This window comes from Helobdella robusta, assembly GCF_000326865.2.
Source record: "Helobdella robusta unplaced genomic scaffold HELROscaffold_48, whole genome shotgun sequence".
Taxonomy (NCBI): domain Eukaryota; kingdom Metazoa; phylum Annelida; class Clitellata; order Rhynchobdellida; family Glossiphoniidae; genus Helobdella; species Helobdella robusta.
In genome coordinates, this window is record NW_008705215.1 from 653606 (window position 1) to 675293 (window position 21688).

The 21688-nt window shown below is 31.9% G+C and overlaps 7 protein-coding genes across 7 annotated transcripts; 6 read left to right on the top strand and 1 right to left on the bottom strand.

The window, feature by feature from the left end:
• Positions 1-2183: 2183 nt before the first annotated feature.
• HELRODRAFT_178489 (hypothetical protein) lies at positions 2184-3191 on the top strand (the record flags this gene model as incomplete). The annotated part of the gene is made up of 4 exons (XM_009026581.1): positions 2184-2307; positions 2378-2560; positions 2792-2872; positions 3070-3191. 4 exons carry the CDS (start codon positions 2184-2186, stop codon positions 3189-3191), a joined length of 510 nt encoding a protein of 169 aa, XP_009024829.1.
• A 2260-nt stretch (positions 3192-5451) lies between these two features.
• Positions 5452-6033, top strand: HELRODRAFT_178490 (hypothetical protein; the record flags this gene model as incomplete). Its single annotated transcript, XM_009026582.1, has 1 exon — positions 5452-6033. One exon carries the CDS (start codon positions 5452-5454, stop codon positions 6031-6033), a length of 582 nt encoding a protein of 193 aa, XP_009024830.1.
• A 1147-nt stretch (positions 6034-7180) lies between these two features.
• Positions 7181-7408, bottom strand: HELRODRAFT_85890 (hypothetical protein; the record flags this gene model as incomplete). Its single annotated transcript, XM_009026529.1, has 1 exon — positions 7181-7408. One exon carries the CDS (start codon positions 7406-7408, stop codon positions 7181-7183), a length of 228 nt encoding a protein of 75 aa, XP_009024777.1.
• Positions 7409-7821: 413 nt separating this feature from the next.
• On the top strand, positions 7822-9060 carry HELRODRAFT_178492 (hypothetical protein; the record flags this gene model as incomplete). Its single annotated transcript, XM_009026583.1, has 2 exons — positions 7822-7855; positions 8711-9060. 2 exons carry the CDS (start codon positions 7822-7824, stop codon positions 9058-9060), a joined length of 384 nt encoding a protein of 127 aa, XP_009024831.1.
• Positions 9061-11070: 2010 nt separating this feature from the next.
• HELRODRAFT_178493 (hypothetical protein) lies at positions 11071-12522 on the top strand (the record flags this gene model as incomplete). The annotated part of the gene is made up of 3 exons (XM_009026584.1): positions 11071-11313; positions 12114-12227; positions 12442-12522. 3 exons carry the CDS (start codon positions 11071-11073, stop codon positions 12520-12522), a joined length of 438 nt encoding a protein of 145 aa, XP_009024832.1.
• A 2312-nt stretch (positions 12523-14834) lies between these two features.
• Positions 14835-15380, top strand: HELRODRAFT_178494 (hypothetical protein; the record flags this gene model as incomplete). Its single annotated transcript, XM_009026585.1, has 2 exons — positions 14835-14928; positions 15106-15380. The coding sequence occupies 2 exons, from the start codon at positions 14835-14837 to the stop codon at positions 15378-15380; spliced, it is 369 nt and encodes a 122-aa protein (XP_009024833.1).
• Positions 15381-18389: 3009 nt separating this feature from the next.
• On the top strand, positions 18390-21530 carry HELRODRAFT_193351 (hypothetical protein; the record flags this gene model as incomplete). The annotated part of the gene is made up of 2 exons (XM_009026586.1): positions 18390-20633; positions 20964-21530. 2 exons carry the CDS (start codon positions 18390-18392, stop codon positions 21147-21149), a joined length of 2430 nt encoding a protein of 809 aa, XP_009024834.1. The 3' UTR covers positions 21150-21530.
• Positions 21531-21688: the final 158 nt, after the last annotated feature.

Consider the following 21688-nt stretch of genomic DNA (forward strand, 5'->3'; position numbering starts at 1 on the left):
ATTTTTCTTCCTCACTTTTTGTATTTATTTTCTCACTTATTTTGGTTGTTGTTACAGTTTTTGCGTCTGTCAGATCCTGATTTTTAAATAATAAAAAAAAGCCGATTTATGCCGCACTGAAGCTAAATCAATTGAGTTGTTATTGAGCCTTTTCGAATTTATTTTCTAGTAGTCCTTTATTGTCTGAAGAGCCGAGATAGCAAAATTTCCGATTTTTTAATTAATGGTTGTCGGAGTTGGGAATGACTTTGGTCTAGCTTTGCAGTGCTATTTTGATGTGGCCTGTGTTTTGCTACTTCTATGTGTGATATAACCAAAGTCCTCTCCTTCAAAATTCTTGTTTTTATAATAAATTTCTTTGATTGTTTGCCGCCCACAAATACTCTGCTAATTGACAAATCGTAGAGTAATCGAATTGCAGCAATGACTTTTATCTGAAATGAGGTAGTGTCGTAGGATTGCGAAAATCATCTCTCTGTTGATTGAATCGAATGCCTTTTCAAAGTCGATGAAAGTAATATAGAGAGGTATATTTTGAATGGTGGCATTCAATTAAATTCATCTTTTATCTTTTTACATTTATTTAATGCACAAAGATAATATAAGGTATTAAATGACAAGGTGCCTTGTGTAGTAATTATTGAAACATTATTACACTTATTTATAAATTTGGTCTGTGCAATTAACTTAACTAAACTTGGAAAATTCTACATAAAACGAGCAATTAACTTAACTAAACTTTAAAAATTTGGTTAAAAAATGTGCAACTAACTTAATGGGTATTGTTTCATTGAAAAATTTTCAACATTTTTGTTCACTAGAACCTAGTAAAAGTGCGGCTCATTAGAATAGCAATTTTAAATGCCTCGACGCGTTAACACTTTTTATAAGACAAAATAGAAACAGTTACAGATATTTTTTAAAGTTTGTAACAGCTCAAAAAGTATACTTCATCATTCAACAAATAAAAATTGTTGTATTTAAAATAGGAACTTAAATTGTATATGAAGATGTTAATATATCTGCATGAGTAAACATTTTTGTTTTTTGTTTTTTTACCAACAAATTTTGTTGCAAATTCAAATTTCGAGTTGGAAATTATTTTTTTCAAATATTTTTTCGTCAGTAACACTTTTTTCGTAACTCTTGCTATTTATCTATTTAAATTATTGTTATTAGTTATTGTTGTTTCGATATATTTTATGCAAAAAAACCCGTATTAGTTTAATGAGTTTAACAGTTGAAAAACTAATGCAAAATAAATAAATGAAAAGCTTTACTTTCAAAGTGAACATAAACAAGCTTGAACATTTAAAGAAAAAGTTGTTAGTTAATAGACAATGTCGATGAGGAGGAAGATGATGACGGTGCTGACAGTTTTTGACGGTTTTGACAGCGCGAATAATGTAATTCAGTAACTGCACTATGAAAAACCTTCATGAGCTTTTGATGAACGAACGTTTAATCAAAATATTTTGAAAAAGAAATTAATTTTTATTTATTTATGAAAATTGCATTCTAATAGAAAATATTTTATCTATGTCCTTAATTTAACTATAATTTAACCCTCAAGTGAGTATAAATGTATGTGTTGTGTTTGTTAGTAACATATTATGATATGGCCATTTTTAAATATTTTTTACATCATGTAGATTTATAATATAAACAAGCCCTTAGAATGAATGTTTTAATTACCACATTATTACAAAGCCTCACATCCATTTACATAGCACGGATTGTTGAAAATGAGTTTGAAAGGGTTTAATGTCTCATTTTAACATCATCAAACAAGAATTTTTAAATTTACGCGTATATCAGTTTTGTTTACATTTTGTACCTAAAGGAAATCAAGTGACTCATAAAATTTTATTTAGAACATCCGAGAATTGTAACTGAATTATCTACAGTTTGTTGTTGCCTCGTCGTGAGTTATAAACGTGTATTCTTTATACGAAAATTATCAAATGTATACGCTTAACAGGGCTTGAAAATTTTTTTAACAAAGTGCTCAAAAATTTGCAATATAATAAATTCAGCACCAACGTTATTTCATACAAACATTTTCAGCAAATTCAATGAAAACGAGTTTTCAGAAAACAAATTGTAAAGATGCAAGAGAGTTAGGGCTGTCATTAAAAAAATAAACTTTCAACTCATTTATGAAAAATTAGCAAGCAACACAAATGAACTTGAGAGGAGTCAACTACCGTACTAAAATTGGAAATTGTTCCTGTGTACCAAAAATGAACAAAGCGTACCTCGATACAAGAAAACTCACTGGAGGATGCGTGGCCTATGCTGCCCACAGTTAATATTATTTCTATAATTTTATTGATTTTATTTATTTTTTTATAAATAGAATTTTTTTAATTTGAAGATTGTCCACTCAACTTCATGTACGTGATGGCGAGCCACAAATGTTACAGTTACCAGGCAGATGCCATGAACGATTGGCTCGATTCGAGAAAGTTATGCAATGAACTGTCCAACTCACACCCTGTTACAATCGATGATAACATCGAAAAATTGATTCTGACAAGATTGTATCAAACATATCAATGTGAGTAGTCATAAATCAAAGAAGCCGCCTAGATTTGAAATCATAATTTTCTTGTACTTTATATAATTTTGTGTGATTGTCTCATATTCGTAATTGTTTAATATTTGAAGTTAAATGATTGGAATCAATGACTCGAGTGCATTTGGTTGTTTAATTCAAAGTTTAAACTTTTAAAAAGTTTCAATGTTAGGAAAATAAAATTAAATCACAATTGTGATGAACCACATGCAGATTTCACATCATCCTGGACTGCCGGACGTAAAAGGACCATCAACGGCACATCATCAACTTGGATCTTGGAACCCTACCAAGGTGAATAACAGAGACATGATAAGTGTTAACTTCTACAAGTATACTGGCAAAATATTAGAAAACAATATTCTAAAATTAAAACACAAATAAAAACAATTTAACATGCAATTATTACTATTGAAATTGTTAGTACAAACTTATGCTACTAACAAGACACCTTGTTGTGAGTTAAAATAAATAAAACAAACACAATTTAGGCGTAATAAAATATTATCTTTATTCTCACGTTAATCTCGAACCGTTTCGTTTACAAGCTATCAGGAAAAAAAAGGGTAGAAATCGAGACAGAAGCAAAGACATAAAAATTAACATAGATTAAGTAACATTGAAAATTGCAATAATCTTTAATAATAATTAATACATAAGATAGTTAATAAATGAATGTTTGATCCCTACAAAATAAAGCTTTATTTAAAAGGTTAAAGGTTATTAAAAATTATTACTGTTGAAACAAAGCTTTATTTAAAAGGTTAAAGGTCATTAACTTTAACTGCACCAGCTTCAGAGTATTAATTCAACGACACAGCGTACACAAACACATATAAACACCACACATGATTGGTGGGAATCTTTCCTTATTTGAGCCCGCTACAGCAAAGAAAGGCCAGACTCCTCAACAACTACGCACTCTACATTTAGGAGTAGTACATCATATGAGTAATTATTTCAAATAAATTTTCAAAATATTAAAAATTCAATAAAATGAATTGTCCATATTTTTGCACAACCGTCAATTAATAAGGAACAATCAGTCCAGTCGTTAATTCATATTGGGACTCTGGACAGCCGCGTGCATTGAATTCCACCAATCAATGCATCAAAATTTCAAGCAGAACCTTCTGGCTGAACGATGACTGCAGCTCGCTCCTGCCTGTCCTCTGTGAAGTTGATATTGAAATATAAAGTGGTGAATGAATTGATAATATAAGATACTGAAAACCTGAAGATGAGACGATGACCTTGATGTTGTTATCCTGTTTAGATGATTCCAATTCGAAATATATCTTTTCTATCATGTTGTACACAATTTTTTCAGCTTTAATGTTAGCACATTTTTGCTTGTAATTTGTTTATAATGTTTAATATTACTACTTTTGATAAAATCACTTGTGAGCATATTCTTCAAGCTTTTAATATTTGCTATATTGTCTTTCTTTGATAGTAAGTAATTATTAATTTCATCGCAATTTCTTTGTCAAGAAACATGTTTTAGTTGGAGATACAAGTTAAATATTTCATTAATTTCACTAACAAGAGAGTTTAATAGCATTAGTTATTATTATTTAGAACACTAATACAATTTACATTCAGCGGCGAATCCAATCGAAATGCAGGGGAATGCTACTCCATAAATGAAGTAAATATTGTAATAAACGGGAAAATCAGCGATTATTAAAAGGTCATCAAATTTTAATTGTTAAACTCATTCTCAAGCGCCCCACTAAAAGGGAGTTTTGCAAAAATGAAAAAAGTTATCAACTTTGGGAATTTGAAAATCATCCCCCACGCGCAAGATTTTGGATTCGCCACTGTTTTAATTATCTTCTCATTTCTCATAAATCACAAAAAATCGTCGTGTTTTCAGTTTTTCAGAATTTTTTATACAAATCGTAGATAGCCTGATTCAATGTTATATTGCCCTATTACTATTTTTCATTCTTATGACACTTTTTGATTATCCACAAAAATGTGTAATCATTGGACGTTTACGAGAAATAATTTCTACTTTAATTAAGTAGCGTAAATTTCTATGCAGTTAACAAACGCTTATTTGTATCACAACTATTAATTAAACTTTTCATCATAAATAGTTTTATTTGACGTAATTTTTCTTCATTGTATGTTTGTACATTTAAATAGAATCGTTAGCATTAAGTGAGCGGAAATTGAAACATTTTACCAATTCCCTTTTATTTTTTTCTCCTTACCGATTTCCTCCCAAATTCCCTGTTATGACAACGTTCCTTAAAATTCCCATTTTCTATTTTTTAGCTCATTTACAGGTTTTCCTTCCAGTTCCACTTTTTGCAGTTTTTCATATTTTTTGACATGAAAAACACAATTTTGTTATAAAAAAAAACAACAACTGTAGATTTTTACATAGGAATGTCCATTTTACGACCCAAATGGCAAGCAGGTAGATAGAGCAGCAATGGGCTTTTCATTAGAGGGTTTTGTGTATTTTTATCTCGGTTGTGTAAAAAAAAAGTATTAAACTAAAGGACAAAGCATCTATGTCACTGTAAAATCTGATGTAATGGAAATTTTACATGGTCACGTGGGTCGGATACTAGCCCTAAGTACGAGCGCTTACCTATGAGAGAGCGCCGTGCAAGTCTATAAATAATCGGCACAAATGAATTAAGGCCCCCTTTTCTTCGTTCTGTTGTTCTTGTGCGGAGTTGACGTTAGAACGGTTGACGGTTGTAGATTATTATGAACTGTTGGTTATTCTAGGTTATTGGATTATTTTATGATTTGGTTATTGAATTAGTTATTTTAATTGATCGTTGTCGAATATAATTGATAATAAAGGTTAATTCTGTTTCCGTTTTAATAAACACAATAATAATAAAGAAATGACCCAATGCTTGAGAGAAGACTTGCGAGCGTGCGGAAAGTTTGGTCAGTACGTCCGGCAAGAAGGGCGAAACATTTCTTTTGCCCGGCCCGTGTATTTCGACTCTGAGGTCTGTAGAAGATATTGTAGACCTGCGGGTCCCGATCAGGGAAGCGGCCGCCCGCGTGAAGGAAGCGTGGGTGTGCGGTATCGAGTGGCCGGTGGCATGTACGATCGTTACGGCGCTGATGGCCGACACCGACCCTACCGTGCCGACGATTGCCGTCGCAACGAGGACAACGGCGACGACGAGCGTGTCGACGAAAGAAGCGGTAGGAAGGAACGCTGCGGCAACCTTCACGATGGCGTCGTCGAAAACCACCACGACAAAAATTCTACACCACCCATTCTGCTGCCGGTATATAGTCTAAATTTTATTTTAGCAGAAAGTGAACACAACATCATCAATATCAAGAGCTCCCTCACATATAACTCATTACTTAACTTTACATTAGAGGACGTAGACAACAGCATCCTTAACTACCTCGATATTAACGTCCAAATAAAAAACGGTAAATTCGACACTCGTGTGTGTGAATGAAAAGAACTATTGCAAACTCAAGTCTGAAAAGCTATAACAAGTGCGTAGATAGATATAAAAGAAGTGTTATTGTATTTCATCTGAACCAGTGTAGCTCTCAGATGCTGGTCAACAATGGGTGTAAAGAGGATAGACTCGCTTATTAATGTAAGCTAAATAAAAATAATAACAACGGCCACAACAAAACAACAGTAACAATCAAATCAACGACAACCACTCCCAAAAAGCATTCCATTTAAAGACAATTGTATTGTTTTGTATAATATTGTACATGAACAACAAATTTAAAATTGATAAAACCATAATGAATAATATAAAGAAAAATGTAAAACCACCCACTACCCTCAACCAATAAATCAAACTGCTAACATTTTGTTATAAATTCGCTGGGGTTGTTTACAACCGACAACCGTAGGGTTCGTATATCCGATAAAGAATCAACTCGAACGATAAATTGTCCAATACGAATTTATTAAAGTAGCCGCAATATCAACCAGTAATTACAGAATGAATTGTTTTATAATCGCACACTTGTAAACGAACGAACTCAATTTGTAAAACACACGCACTTCAACTCGTACTTGCCACACTTAGTAACTTTCTGTAAACACGTGTTTTCGCCTCGTATGTAGGTCGTCCTATTTATACAGCTTTCTTTTGCAATGCATAGAAATTTTAAAATACGGCGTACCATAGATAATTATTGTCATAATTATGGAGCGCTGTATTTATAACAATATAATAAAATATAATGATAAAACCCCAAAACAGAAAATCTCATCATCAAAAATAGCACAACAACCAGCTATAACCCTCTTCTAAAAACAACCGCCTATCAATATAAACGTGAAATTGATGGTTGTGAACATCAAACCTATATTACTATGACTATTACTACATTATCCAGGTGACTCAAGCACCACCTATCTAACGGAGGCCTAGTACTACATTCTGAATTAACGCACAACTCGTCTTTGGAATAATAATAATAGACACAGCAACAAATTTTTGTGTTTGTGTGTGTGCGTGTGTTTGTGCGTGCGTGTGTTTGTGTGTGTGTACGTGTGAGCCTACGTTTATCTATTATATTTATATATTATATTTATTATATATATATATATATATATTTATTTATATACAGCCGGCATTACCTTTTCCTAAGTTCTGGTTTGCCTTTTTTTACTGTTGCCATAACCATATCACCACTGCCAGCTGCAGGCAATCTATTCAATCTACCTTTAATGCCATGAACAGAGATGATGTATAAATTTTTGGCCCCCGTATTATCCGCACAATTGATAACAGCTCCAACGGGAAGAGCAAACGTGATTCTGAACTTACCACCCGATGAACCATCACGACCTCTTTTAGACATGTCTACCGCAATCAAGAGTATAAAAGAAAAAAGCAACGATATTTTTTAATAAGACATATAATTATATATAATAAAAATGTGGGATATTTATATTAAATTGGAAGTTAAACGCCCCGAACGTGCTATGATTTTCACCAATAAGTGCATTCCTGACCGTCTTAATGCAATGTACATATGTATACAGTGCATATATGATGAAACGAATGAAATTGTATACAAATACATAAGAGCTACATCGTCTTTCATGTATTTAATGTATAACCTGATGTATAATATAGACACATTTGTATAATATATAAAAATGTATATAGAAATATGTGTATCATATATGAAATTTATATAGATATATATATAAATATATGTGTGTGTATCATATATGAAATGTATAAAGAAGTATGCGTATCACATATGAAATGTATATAGATATATGTGTATCCTATATGAAATGTATGTAGATGTATGTGTATCATATATGAAATGTATATTGATACATGTGTGTCATATATGAAAATTTATATAGATATATGTGTATCATATATGAAATGTATGTAGATATATGTGTATCATACATGAAAATTTATATAGATAAATGTGTGTCATATATGAAATGTATATAAAATACATTATAATACCCTTGTGCATATGAGTTCAATATGCATATTACGTATAGAAATGTATATCATTCACATGTTATCATTGTCCACAGTTGAATTTTTATTGTTGTTGTGGCTGTTTTTATGACCAGCACGCAGTAGACAAAGAAACTTGGCTGACGGTTAATATATATATAAGCCATCCGATCGTAGGAGTCTTTCTTTCTGAATTGCGTCGAGCGTGTTAAAGCTTTCCTAGAATGAGGTAAAAAAGGTAGGAATTGAATGATTTGATTTAATAAATTAATTATTGAGTTAATAAATTTTATATGAATGAATTGATTAATGGATGGATGTACGAATTAACGATTTAATGGACTCTTTACGTTTACTGTTTGTTGAAAATTAAATTTTCCAAATAATGAAACGAAATGAATAAATTAATGCATCAATATTTGAAGGAATGTTGATTGAATGAAAATGTATAAACGAATTACAAATTAATTAATGCTTTCTTTACAAATCATTTAATGTTAAAAATTAAATTTTAGTAACTGACCGAACGATTGGTGATTTTGTTGTTTAATTACAATGTTTGTCGCGTGTTTCATTCAGAATTGTTCTAGATATATTTGCTGTTTCATATTTGAAAGATTTATTTCAACGAATATGAAAATAATCACAGACCTCATTTTATTCATTCATTCAGCTTTCCGCTATATAACGCGAACCAGACCGAAACGGCTGGCAACAGTGAAGCCACCACACGTTCCAATTCGTTTCTCGATGACTCCAATCGGTGTGGGATCTTACCCATTCCCGGCTGGATTTTATGAGTGCTACGTCTCTGAGTCAGAAGGGGAAAACAACGCCCAGAAAATAACCGTCCTGCCTACTAATAACTACTTTTTGCTGTATCTGAAAGTACCAGTCACAGATGAAATAACAATAACAGCAACAAAAGAAGCAGCCACAGAAGCCGTAATCGCAAGTTGCGGTCAGAACAATGAAAAGTATGATGATGAAGTTGAGGAGAATGGATATGGAGTTGATTGCTAAGACGATGTTGGCCATTACTACGACGGTTACGATAATGATTATAATGGTGATTACGTTGATGAATACGACGTATTTGATGATGATTATTATTACTGCTTCAGTAAGAATGACAACTGTACAAATAAAGTTGGGCATGAAAATGGTGATAATTACGATGGGGGCTGCCACGGCAAAAACCAAATCGGAGACTACAAAAGCTCCATCTCTATTCAAAAGAGCGAAACACATCAAAATGTTTAAAAAGAATTTTTGAAAAATTTCTTCAGCAAAAAATGCCTTACTGCTACAACTGTAAGAGGAAGCCAGGGAATCTGAAGCATGACAAGCAGGCAACTATATGATTCTGAACTTAGCCACCAGCCACAATGACCGACCTATATGTGCGCGGAGAGATCGTGAAAAAAGAGAGGACCATCTGCTGAATGCACAGCAGATGTTCATATATGTTACCAATAATTGTATAGATATATAAATCCTTAACTGATTGAAATGTATGAAAAGTATGTATTCTGTATATTTAAGTAACGCATGTATGAACAATGATTGTATGATGTATTGAACAACATACAAAAATTGACAGTAAGTTGAACATAAAAATCGATTAAAAATATTATTAATTGCGGCCTCAAAAAAAGATTTCTACCACTTATGTAGAATTAAATTACCTTTCTAACAATATATCAGCCACTAAAAAAAACAGCCTTCCAGGGTGTTCAAAACCCGAAAAACAAACACAGTTCATTGTGCATCAAATCACAAAAATATTTTTTTTCACCATTCATAATTGCGGCCTCAAAAAAAGATTTCTACCACTGATGTAGAATTAAAATACCTTTCTAACAATATATTAGCCACTAAAAAAAATAAAAAAAAAGCCTTCCAGGGTGTTCAAAACCCGAAAAACTAACACATTTCATTGTGCATCAAATCACAAAAATATTTTTTTCACTATTCATAATTGCCGCATCTAGAAAGATTTCTACCGCTGATGTAGAATTAAATTACCTTTCTAACAATATATCAGCCACTGAAAAAAACAGCCTTCCAGGGTGTTCAAAACACGAAAAACAAACACACTTCATTGTGCATCAAATCACAAAAATTTTATTTTTCACCATTCATAATTGCGGCCTCAAAACAAGATTTCTACCACTGATGTAGAATTAAAATACCTTTCTAACAATATATTAGCCACTAAAAAAAATAAAAAAAAAGCCTTCCAGGGTGTTCAAAACCCGAAAAACTAACACATTTCATCGTGCATCAAATCACAAAAATATTTTTTTCACTATTCATAATTGCCGCATCAAGAAAGATTTCTACCGCTGATGTAGAATTAAATTACCTTTCTAACAATATATCAGCCACTGAAAAAAACAGCCTTCCAGGGTGTTCAAAACACGAAAAACAAACACACTTCATTGTGCATCAAATCACAAAAATTTTATTTTTCACCATTCATAATTGCGGCCTCAAAACAAGATTTCTACCACTGATGTAGAATTAAAATACCTTTCTAACAATATATTAGCCACTAAAAAAAATAAAAAAAAAGCCTTCCAGGGTGTTCAAAACCCGAAAAACTAACACATTTCATTGTGCATCAAATCACAAAAATATTTTTTTCACTATTCATAATTGCCGCATCAAGAAAGATTTCTACCGCTGATGTAGAATTAAATTACCTTTCTAACAATATATCAGCCACTGAAAAAAACAGCCTTCCAGGGTGTTCAAAACACGAAAAACAAACACACTTCATTTCTACCGCTGATGTAATATAATTAAATTACCTTTCTAACAATATATCAGCCACATGTTAGTGAACCGTTATGCATCGTTTTATATCCATACAAACTGGTTGAAGTTGCTAAACGAACCAAAAAAAAGAACATATTGCCAGTGTTGTAATTTGATTCGACAGGATCGGTGATAAGAAGGACCAGCTCATAGCAGAAGAAAATTTTTTATTACACTGGTGTTATTTCAGTAGATAATAGAATAATTCCAATGATCGACTTTGTAACATGTAGGCACGACGTGGATCACATAAGTCAAGTACTTGTTGACTATAAGCACCACGTCTCAAAAAAATTGAAAGAATGGCCTTTGTATTCGAATGTTGTAACCGATTTTTCTATGGCACTTATTGAGGCTGTTTTGAAAGGATTTAACACGATGGAAATTCCGACGTATTTGCAATATGCAATGAAATGGGCAACCAGTGACGTCATTCCTATTAAAATTGTACAAGTGAAATTGTGTTGTTGTCATTTTATTAAAATAGTAACCAGAGAGACGCTTAAACACACTAAATTTAAACCGGATTTTAGTTACCATTTTACATACGTTAAAAAAATACTCAAATTTACGGTTATGTTGAACATCAAAAAATAACACCAAGCAAATAGTTAATTAATTCAAATATATAAATAAGTTGTGTGATATGCCAAATTCTGTTATCAAAGATCAGCTTATAACTTATGCATAACCCATGTTATAGCACAGAAAATTGTCCAGCTCACCTTACAATTAGTGATGTTGTAATTATGTGTCATGTATGCCTAGCCTAACCTTTAACATACTATGTTCTTAAATTACGCGCTTATGTCTATATATATAAATAATATGTAGCTATATGCTCCATTATATACAATTATATAGTATATACACGTGCACAAGTTCTTTTACACAAAGATCAGCTCATAATTTATGCATAACCCATGTTAGAAAATTAGAACATAAAGAAAATTGTCCAGCTCACCTCATAATTAGTGATGTTGTTATTATGTGTCATATATGCTTAGCCTTTAACTTATTGACGTAAAATTAATTGAATTCAATAAAAAAATTTTCTATTTATAACATTTTTAAATGTTGATAGACGCTTAAATTCGGCGGATTTTAACCGGGACCAAACGTCGGTGCATTCCTAATTTCAAGTATATGTAGTTGATATAAATTTTTCAAATTATTTATTTATTGCTAATGATTAACAAATAGAATTGAGTTTCTATAACTGTTAACTACCAATCAATCAATCAATCAATTAGCTTATAAAGCTCTATTTCCGCGATGTTCAACAGCGCTCCTCAATGAATTTTGAAAACAGATGGGTCTTGAGATCCGCTCTGAACTTTGCAAGTGATGGAGAAGTAGTCAGAGAAGTAGGTAGAGAGTTCCAGAGAAAAAGACCAGAAAAAGCAAAAGCAGATTTAGCAAAAGACTGTTTAACACGAGTTAAGAAAAAGCGAGAAGAAGACGATCGTAAACCGGGGCGTTTAGGTTCAATTAATATATCTGATAAATACTTAGGAAATAATTTAGATTGAAACTTATACATGAACGTGCAAATTTAAAAAATTATTCTATATTTTATAGGTAGCCAGTGCAAGAGAACAAAATATGGAGATATATGAGAAAAGAAAGGGGCACGAGCAACTAGACGAGCAGCAGAGTTAAAAGCTTTACTTAAAGGATAGAGTATAGAGTCAGGTAGGCCATAGTAGAGCGAGTTACAATAATCAATCCTAGATAAGACTAACGAAGTAACAAGAAGGAGAAGAGTAGGATCATCAAGAAAAGGCAAAAGTTTTTTTTTAATCGTTATTGATTTAAAAAAATGCATTGTGTGTTCATTGTGTATGTTTTTCTACTAATACAGCAGAAAAATAATAATTATTATCTAATATTTACACCACACAAAATTTACTAATAAATAATAGAAATTAATAGGATTATCAAATACACACAACTACAGTATTATATATTTTTATAGCATCGATATATAACTATATAACTATATAATTATATATACATGTATATATGCATACCTGTTAGCTGCCACTTAACAACATATAACATGATATAGCATATAAGCTTATAATAACATGCATACATGTCAGCTGCTATTTAAACAGCATATATCATATAACATAATATAACATATATCGCATATGCATGCAGGCTTGCTGTACCCTCTCTCTTTTACGTTTATCTCTTTTTTAATGTGTGTATAATTGGCTTTTTAACGTGCGTATAGTTGGCATCGAAGATAGCTTATAAAATTATATAGGTCGGTCATTGTCAATCAATCAATCAATCAATCAATCAATCAATTAGCTTATAAAGCGCTATTTCCGCGATGTTCAACAGCGCTCCTCAATGAATTTTGAAAACAGATGGGTCTTGAGATCCGCTCTGAACTTCGCAAGTGGCTAAGTTTGTGGCTAAGTTCAGTCTCATGGCAACTATATACTTGCAAAAAAAGCCAAATTCTTAAAAATCAACAAGCAAGTAACGTCATTGACGACATCAGGCTGCCACGGTGGTGAGGTTGATGGGGATGTCAGTGGTGGGGCTAAGCCTTGCCCTATGGCTATATTTTTTCTTGAGAATATGCTTATGTTCTTTGCTAACAATAAAAATATTGAAATCGAGGAAAGGAGAATGGATATGATGATGATGATTACAACGTATATGATGATGTTGAGGACTGTGATAACGATGTTGGTGATAATTTATCTGTGTTAGTTAAAAACGACAAAGACAACAACAACAGCAATAATGATGATAACCAAAATGATGACGACGATGAAAATAACGATAACAAGAGTGATAATGGATTTTATAATGATAATAATAATAATAAAAACGATGATGATGGTGGTGAAACCAGCAAAAATGAAAATGATAATGATGTAGACGATGTTCAAATAACGTTCTTGTTGGTTCATATTTTTAAATTTCTTGTCACGTAGATCATTTAATTAATTAAAAGAAGAGAAATAAACATAGCAACGTTCTTGACTTGTTTATTATCCACCGGAACAACAGAAAAAATGAAAAATGAAGTTACATACAAAGAAAAGAACATTTGGTCCAAAGAAAATAAATGTATATCATTTGTTTTGTCAGAGCATCAGCAACTTGAAGTTCTGTCGCAACTCGTTCAACTGAAACTTCTTCTGCAACCTTTTCTCTGACAAAGAAATGTCTAATGTGGATATGCTTTGTTCTTCTGTGAAGTTCTGGATTGTGTGTTAAACGAATCGCTGCTTCATTGTCGACAAAAATTTCTGGCTTTTTCTTTAGATCTCCTTAGAATATCAGAATGAGTTATCCTCCGTCCTACAGATTTTACCAATAGCGACGTGGTAAGAGCAGCTTTGTGTGGTCATGAGACAACCATGTGATGATGACTGTAATCATTGACAACAATAATAATAACGATGATGAAATTACACCGACGACGAAAGATATATTGCAACGAATATGAAAATATTCTCAGACCTCATTCATTCATTCAGCTTTCTGCTATATAACGCGAAACGAAACGGCTGGCAACAGTGTACCCACTACACGTACCGATTTGTTTCTCGATAACTTCAATCGGTGTGGGTTCACACCCAGCCCGACTGACTGGATTCTATGAGCCAGAAAGGGAAAACAACGCCCAGAAAATAACCATCCTGTCCAAATATGAAACACTTTGCTACATCAGAAGTACCAGTCACAGCAGAATTATAACGATGATGATGATAACCAGCATAAAAGATAATGATAATGAATTCAGTGATGAAGACTTTGTTATCATTGACAATAATAACAATAACGGTGAGATGATAGCGATGAAACCAGTATAAAATGAAGACATGATAACAAAGACTAATGAAAAGCAACATTTATTACTAAGTATTTTCAATGTTGGCTTATCTTTGTATGTTAAATGGTTGTTAACGAGACTTGAAATAGACAAGATCAGCTTGTCCAGCATGGAAGATGAAAAAAAATCTGATTTTGTTCAAATGCTGAACAACCAAGCCAAGAAGGCTCTCATCTCATTTGAAAACTGCAAATGGCATGATGGTGTGTGGGACTGCTTTATTGACAAGCACGTAGAAATATTAGAACATCAGGCTATAATACTATAGACAAAGATTACATTTTAGCAGCTGAAACAGTCCTCAAAAATTATTCAAACAAACAGCCTAATAATCCTAACAGTTGTCAGTTTTTATATCATTTTTATAAAAAAACATACAGATATTTTTCCACCAAAGAATGCTTTGAAAAGAGTTTGTGAAGAGTTGGTGCTAAATTTAGTACTCTCAGATGTTGACACAGAAGATTCCAATTCATATAACGCAGACCTTCTTTTCAATTATCTTGATTTTGCTACTTGCAAGGACGATGAAAAAGCATGGTTTCTTTTCACAGATTTGTTGGTCAAGAACCTCATCAATGACAAGTCAGAACTAATGTACAAAAATTTCGTGAACACCACCCAGATATGTTGGTTAGGATTCAAGTTCATATAATGCAGACCTTCTTTTCAATTATCTTGATTTTGCTACTTGCAAGGACGATGAAAAAGCATGGTTTCTTTTCACAGATTTGTTGGTCAAAAACCTCATCAATGACAAGTCAGAACTAATGTACAAAAATTTCGTGAACACCACCCAGATATGTTGGTTAGGATTCAAGTTCATATAATGCAGACCTTCTTTTCAATTATCTTGATTTAGCTACTTGCAAGGACGATGAACAATGAAGAATTTGTTATTATTGGCAATAATAATAATAATAATAACAATGATGATGATGGCCAAACCAGCAAAAAAGATAGTTATAACGAAGACTTTGTAATTATTGACAATAATAATAATAATAATAACACCGACGACGATGATGACGAAACAATTGATGGTGAAAAATGAGAAGAAGATGAAGAAGAAGATTACGTCATTGTTGAGACCGACGATTGTAACGCTGGAGATAATAAATGCACTAAATTAATGTTTTAGAGTGGGCTAATTTTGCTAAGTTTAAATCGATGTTAGATATTTGTGGTGAGAGGTGGTGTACCAATAGCAGATCGACAAATTCTCACCCATATGTTGTCACTAACTATAGGCATAATTAAAAATATAAAGTACTGCAGAAATGTTTGGTATGTTTATAAATATATTGGTGTTTCTGTAAAATTTGTTATCTGGTGTGTGACTGATAACGTAATTTGATTATTTTTTACTCTTTATGTGTTTAATCGACGGTTCAAATGTTGTTCCATGTAGCGCCTCGTAATTAAAAAGTTTATAGAGAAGACAGATGGCTCGGATTCTAATGGAGTTTTTCTAATTAATGTGCTAATCATTGTGAGATTATGATGGTTTCATACTGCGTTTTATTGCAAAAATTAGGTGTTGGTAACACTTTAAATGATTATATTGAATAGCGATATTAATTGAACTTGAATTTTTGGTAGGAATCTTGCTTTGTTCTAGCTAATTTATTTTATTTCGTACGTTTTGTTTGCTTTTCTAATTAATTTAACAACTAAGATGTGTTGTTAAATTGTTACGTTTTGTTTGCTTTTCTAATTAATTTAACAACTAAGATGTGTTAGGAACATATTACTTTATTTCATTGCAAATTTGAATAAAAGAATTTATTTTGTTGCGTCGGTCTGTTAGTTGAGATAGTTTGTTTCTGTCAAATGTAAAAAAATTGAGAGCAATCCATACAATATTAATGTTTGGTTTTAGCGTTAAATGATATTATTGGTTTTTGATATATATATAATTTAATAAAAATGTTTTCATTTGAATAAAATTTATTTTTAATTTATTTTTATTATTTGGTGTAATAAATGATCTCGTATGTTTTTCTGCCATTGCGACCGTTTGAAGATGTTGCCCGTTTGACAAAAGTCGGTAACTAGAAAAGATAATATCTACTTATTAACTTTTTTTTAGATATTAACTATTTCATAACTACCACCTATTAAGTAAGAGTAATTAACATAGACACATAAACACGTGCAAAAAATAAAATAATAAAAGCAAATAAATCAAAACATAAAAATCATTACAAGTTTTTATCCAAATATTATGAGTAGTTTTAATAAATGGAGGTAACGGCATCAAAAGAAAAGTACCTCCTGTCCATAATCGCTCAATGGCTCGGGACTGGTGAAGCACGACTGAGCCGATCGTATTGGCACGAAGTGTTTTACTTCACTACTTTCACGTCAATGAAAAAGAGCCAACTGATTCCTATCGTTAAAATATAATCTTCCAACAAATTTGTTTAACTTTAGCGAAAAACTGTCTCACAAAAGTTCTTGCATATCAAAGAACAAATCTGGCCAAAGCTAATTTTTTAAAATGTACAAAAAACTCAAGAAAGAATTATTAAATTTCGATGCGTGTTAATAAAATTTTGATGACAAGCTCCAACCGGAACAAAATAGCTCGTTACAACTAATGTATTTCTTCAAGTCATAATCACTGGTCTTGTTTCCATTTTTATCAATACTATTTTTACCAATTTGTTAATGACCTTTGATTGGTTGTTTTCTTGTTACGATATTGTCTGCTGTCGAAAAGCGTTTATAGTCATTTCGTTAAAATTTGAAAACTTGAAAATTTAAATTTCCATGACCTCTCTTTTCATAGCTTTTCATCATTTCACTGATCATTTTACACAACTACAACTGAAAGAAATTTTATTCATACAACAAGAACAGCCCTTCATATCACGAAAAACTGTTGAGATTTGAATAAAAAAAAGCACGTTGAAATTCAATTAATCAAACGAACAGCAGAGCGCATTACAAGAAGCTATACAGTACATAGTATACGTAGTAGGTTGTTGTATATAGAAAACAACTAGCACAGCCAGACAATCGTAATTTCGTTCCTGCGTATTAAACCCCACACAATCAAAATTATAAATAAAATTTTAAGATTCATCAAAATGCTCGGCAGAATTTTTTACATTTTAAAATAATAATATATTTGTTTTAATCTAGCAGACTGTTTTAAAAACAATTAATTCAACTAGTACAAACTCAAGGCAAACAGGTACACCTAATTTTTTTTTAAAATATGACGTCTCGTTTGAAATTTTTAATCAATCAAGAGATTGCTAATTGTTTGCAAATATGTTGTTGTATTTTTAGTAAAATTTGTAAAATGTAATAGGTGGGTGGTAATAACTGCCTGATCAAAAATTTTTTTAGAATTTTGATTCAAAAGTTGCACATTAAATTGCAAAGAATTTTGACTATTTCATTGAATTTATTTTACAATTATTGTGGTTCGATTGTAAGGAAATATTTTGTGATCTACTTGAATAAAAAAGAACTTTTAAAATTCGTTCGTAAAAATCAATAGTTTAAATAGTATACGAACGTTAAACATCCAAATGAGTAATTATTTAATTTCATTTGAAATTGTTGTTTTTAAAGATCACCATACTCATAAACTGTTTCGTGATCACGCTAACTCAATTCAAACTGGAAATGATTGAAAGTTTATTAAAAAATGTCATTAAAAATTGTTCAATCCTCAGGCTGTAAAGGCATAATCGTTACAATGGGAAAGAAATGCAAGTGCAACTGCAGTTGCAACCGACCATCGGAGAATAACTTCAACGAAAAAAGCTCACAACTTTTAGTCAATAAAGAGAAAACGAAGTCGTACCAGATGATTGTGGGCAGTAAAGACTTGGAAGCATTCCAGCAGGAAGAAACAAAAGACAACAAGCAAGTGAACTATATCGTCATATCCAATAAAGATAGCAACACCAACAACATCAGCCAGGATTACAAACATTTCAATCCTCTTCCAAATGATATTATCATCAGTGGCCAGGAAGAATTCGACATAAGAGACCACTCAACTTTTTTCAAAAATGAAATAGAGCACGAGGAGACAAAAAATACTCCCTATGCAAATTTAAATTCTTATAAAATTCCCTCAGACAAACTAGCTAATAAAGAAGACAAGACATTAAGTTCAAATGGCGGAGTTGTTCCTGTAGATAAACGCTCAAAACGTGATCATGTTATTTGTAACGATGACAATAACACTAATACGCACATAAATTTTCCACAATCTGCTAACAATCGCTTTGTTATTCACAACAACAGCAGCGTAGAAAAAACCATCAAAAACACAGGCAGACCCAGCAACAAAATGACATCAACTTCCAAAGGCGAATTCTGCAACCAACGTTCATACATCGGCAATGGAAACGGTAATAGAAACAATTCTAAGGCAATTTGTAATGAAATCTGTAATAAAGATAAAAATAATGGTAATCGTGGTATCAATTGTAACAGTGCTATTGGTGTTGGTGGTTGTTGTAGTGATAACTGTAGCAGTAACTACCGGAACGTAAATAGTTATTACAAAAGAAACAAGAGTGCTGATAAAACTGATAGCCCTAACTTCAAGATGCTCAACAAGAGCTCAAATATTTCTACCTTAACCAATAATGACGACAACGATAGAGTTTCAAGTGATGACCGCAATAATAACGTTGCGAGAAATGAGATCGAAGCTAACCTTAGTTGTAACTGGCAAAATAAAAGTAATCTCATTAAACGTTGTGTCAGACATAATATTAATGATGATAATAATAATAATAACAATAATAATAATAATAATAATCAAAATAGTAATTCAAGGAATCGTCATAATGAAAACATTCTAAGTAACTATAGGGATAATGGCCATGATGATGATGATGATGATGATGATGATGATGATGATGATGATGATGATGATGATAATGATAATGACAGCGATGAGGATGATGATGAAGAAGAGGATGATGGTAACGACGATGATGATGATGGTGCTGATGATGATGATGACGACGATGGTGGACATGAGAATGAACTTGAAAATGATGGAGGTGGAAAGAATGGAGATTATGTCAACAATCCTGAAATTGACGACATGAACATTCCTAAAAGTGTTGATTACATCAACAGTATCGAATATGAAAAATTCAAAAGAAACAATAGTAGTAATAAAAAATTTGATCAGAACAACGACGATAAACTCACATCCGGTGCTGATGATGATGATGACGACGATGGTGGACATGAGAATGAACATGAAAATGATGGAGGTGGAAAGAATGGAGATTGTGTCAACAATCCTGAAATTGACGACATGAACATTCCTAAAAGTGTTGATTACATCAACAGTATCGAATATGAAAAATTCAAAAGAAACAATAGTAGTAATAAAAAAATTGATCAGAACAACGACGATAAACTCACATCCGGTGCTAGAAAAGGAGCCAGCGATACTGATATTTTTATTAAAACTGATGGCGTTCCTACCAGCCGAAATATTAAAAATGAATACATTAACGGTAACGTAATTAACTATGGCAGCAGCGTAAATAGCAGCAGCGTAAGTAGCAGCAGCAAAGGCAACTTAATTAACTCAAATAATGTTAACAAAACAACGGTAAATAACGCTGGAAATAACAATAACAACAATAGAAGCAATGCTACTACCACTACAAATATTACTACTACTACTAATACTACTACTAATACTACTACTACTAATAATAATAACAACAATAATTTTAATAATAATAATAACTATGGCGGTAGTAACAAGCTAAATGCCAATGCTACTAACGCAAGAAATAGCCTCTATATAAACGGCTACAAGATATTTGATCTGGACCAGAATGGAGCACATATATTGATGGCATCACTGCCCACAGGTCAATTCCTCTTTAGGGCCTCAAAAAGTGTGGTCAGTTTTTTTGTGTTTGTTTGTTTGCTTGTTTGTTTGCATGTTTGTTTAGATGTTACTCCATAAGTAACATAAGTCCATATAGGACTTGGTTTTGTTAAAACTTATTTACAGTTTTCAGTCTGCGTGGTCGTTTTTAAAAATGATTTCGTGTTTAGGTTTTTAATCTAAAAATATGTAATGTTAAATTTTAAAAATAATTAAATCTTTGTTCAGTTTTTAATAACGTTTAACACAAATCATAGTTTATCTAAAAATATCACTATCTTTCATTAACTTCAGCATATACAAAAATACCTGAATAAATGAATAACTTTCAATCGCCCACAGCCGAACAGCCTTTACCTCTGCGTGCGATCTGGAATCGCTGGAAGGATCAAACAGATTCCCATCAAACAGATCTCAGACGGTTCCTACATATGCGAAAATATAAGCCACAATTCATTGGAAACCATTGTAGAACATTTCGTTCTGATAGGACAAATCACCAGTAGGAATGGAACTGTTAGACTTTAGACTCCATCGGGCGTCATTTTTCTTTAAGTTGTATTCTTGTTAATGATGTGCTAGGTAATTAATGCCTTTGCAGATGCAATTATGATCGTAAATTTATTCAATGCTAATATTTCTCTAGCTTTAACGACTTATTCATTGTTTTCAATCAGTGTCATAATATGAACATTTTATTATAACAAAACAATTAAAATTTTCAATTAATCATTTAATTGTTTGTATGACTCTTATTAACACAAATTTGTTGTTTTGATAGTTTAACAATACTTTCATTTGTCCCTTCTGTCAGCAATACAAAGTTAATAAAGTTGGACTGTTTTACTTCAAGCGAATTGAAAAAAATTTAACTAAATTTATTTTTCTGAATATTTTCTTACAGGGTTTTGCTACTATTTATTTTTTTTTACTACCCGAAAAAATATTTAAATCTTAAGTTTAAGATCTCTTAACAACAAAAACGTATGCATTTGTACCCGTCATAAATGGTTTTTGCATTTGAATCACACGACATTATTTTAATAAAGTTATTGTTTTACATCTAA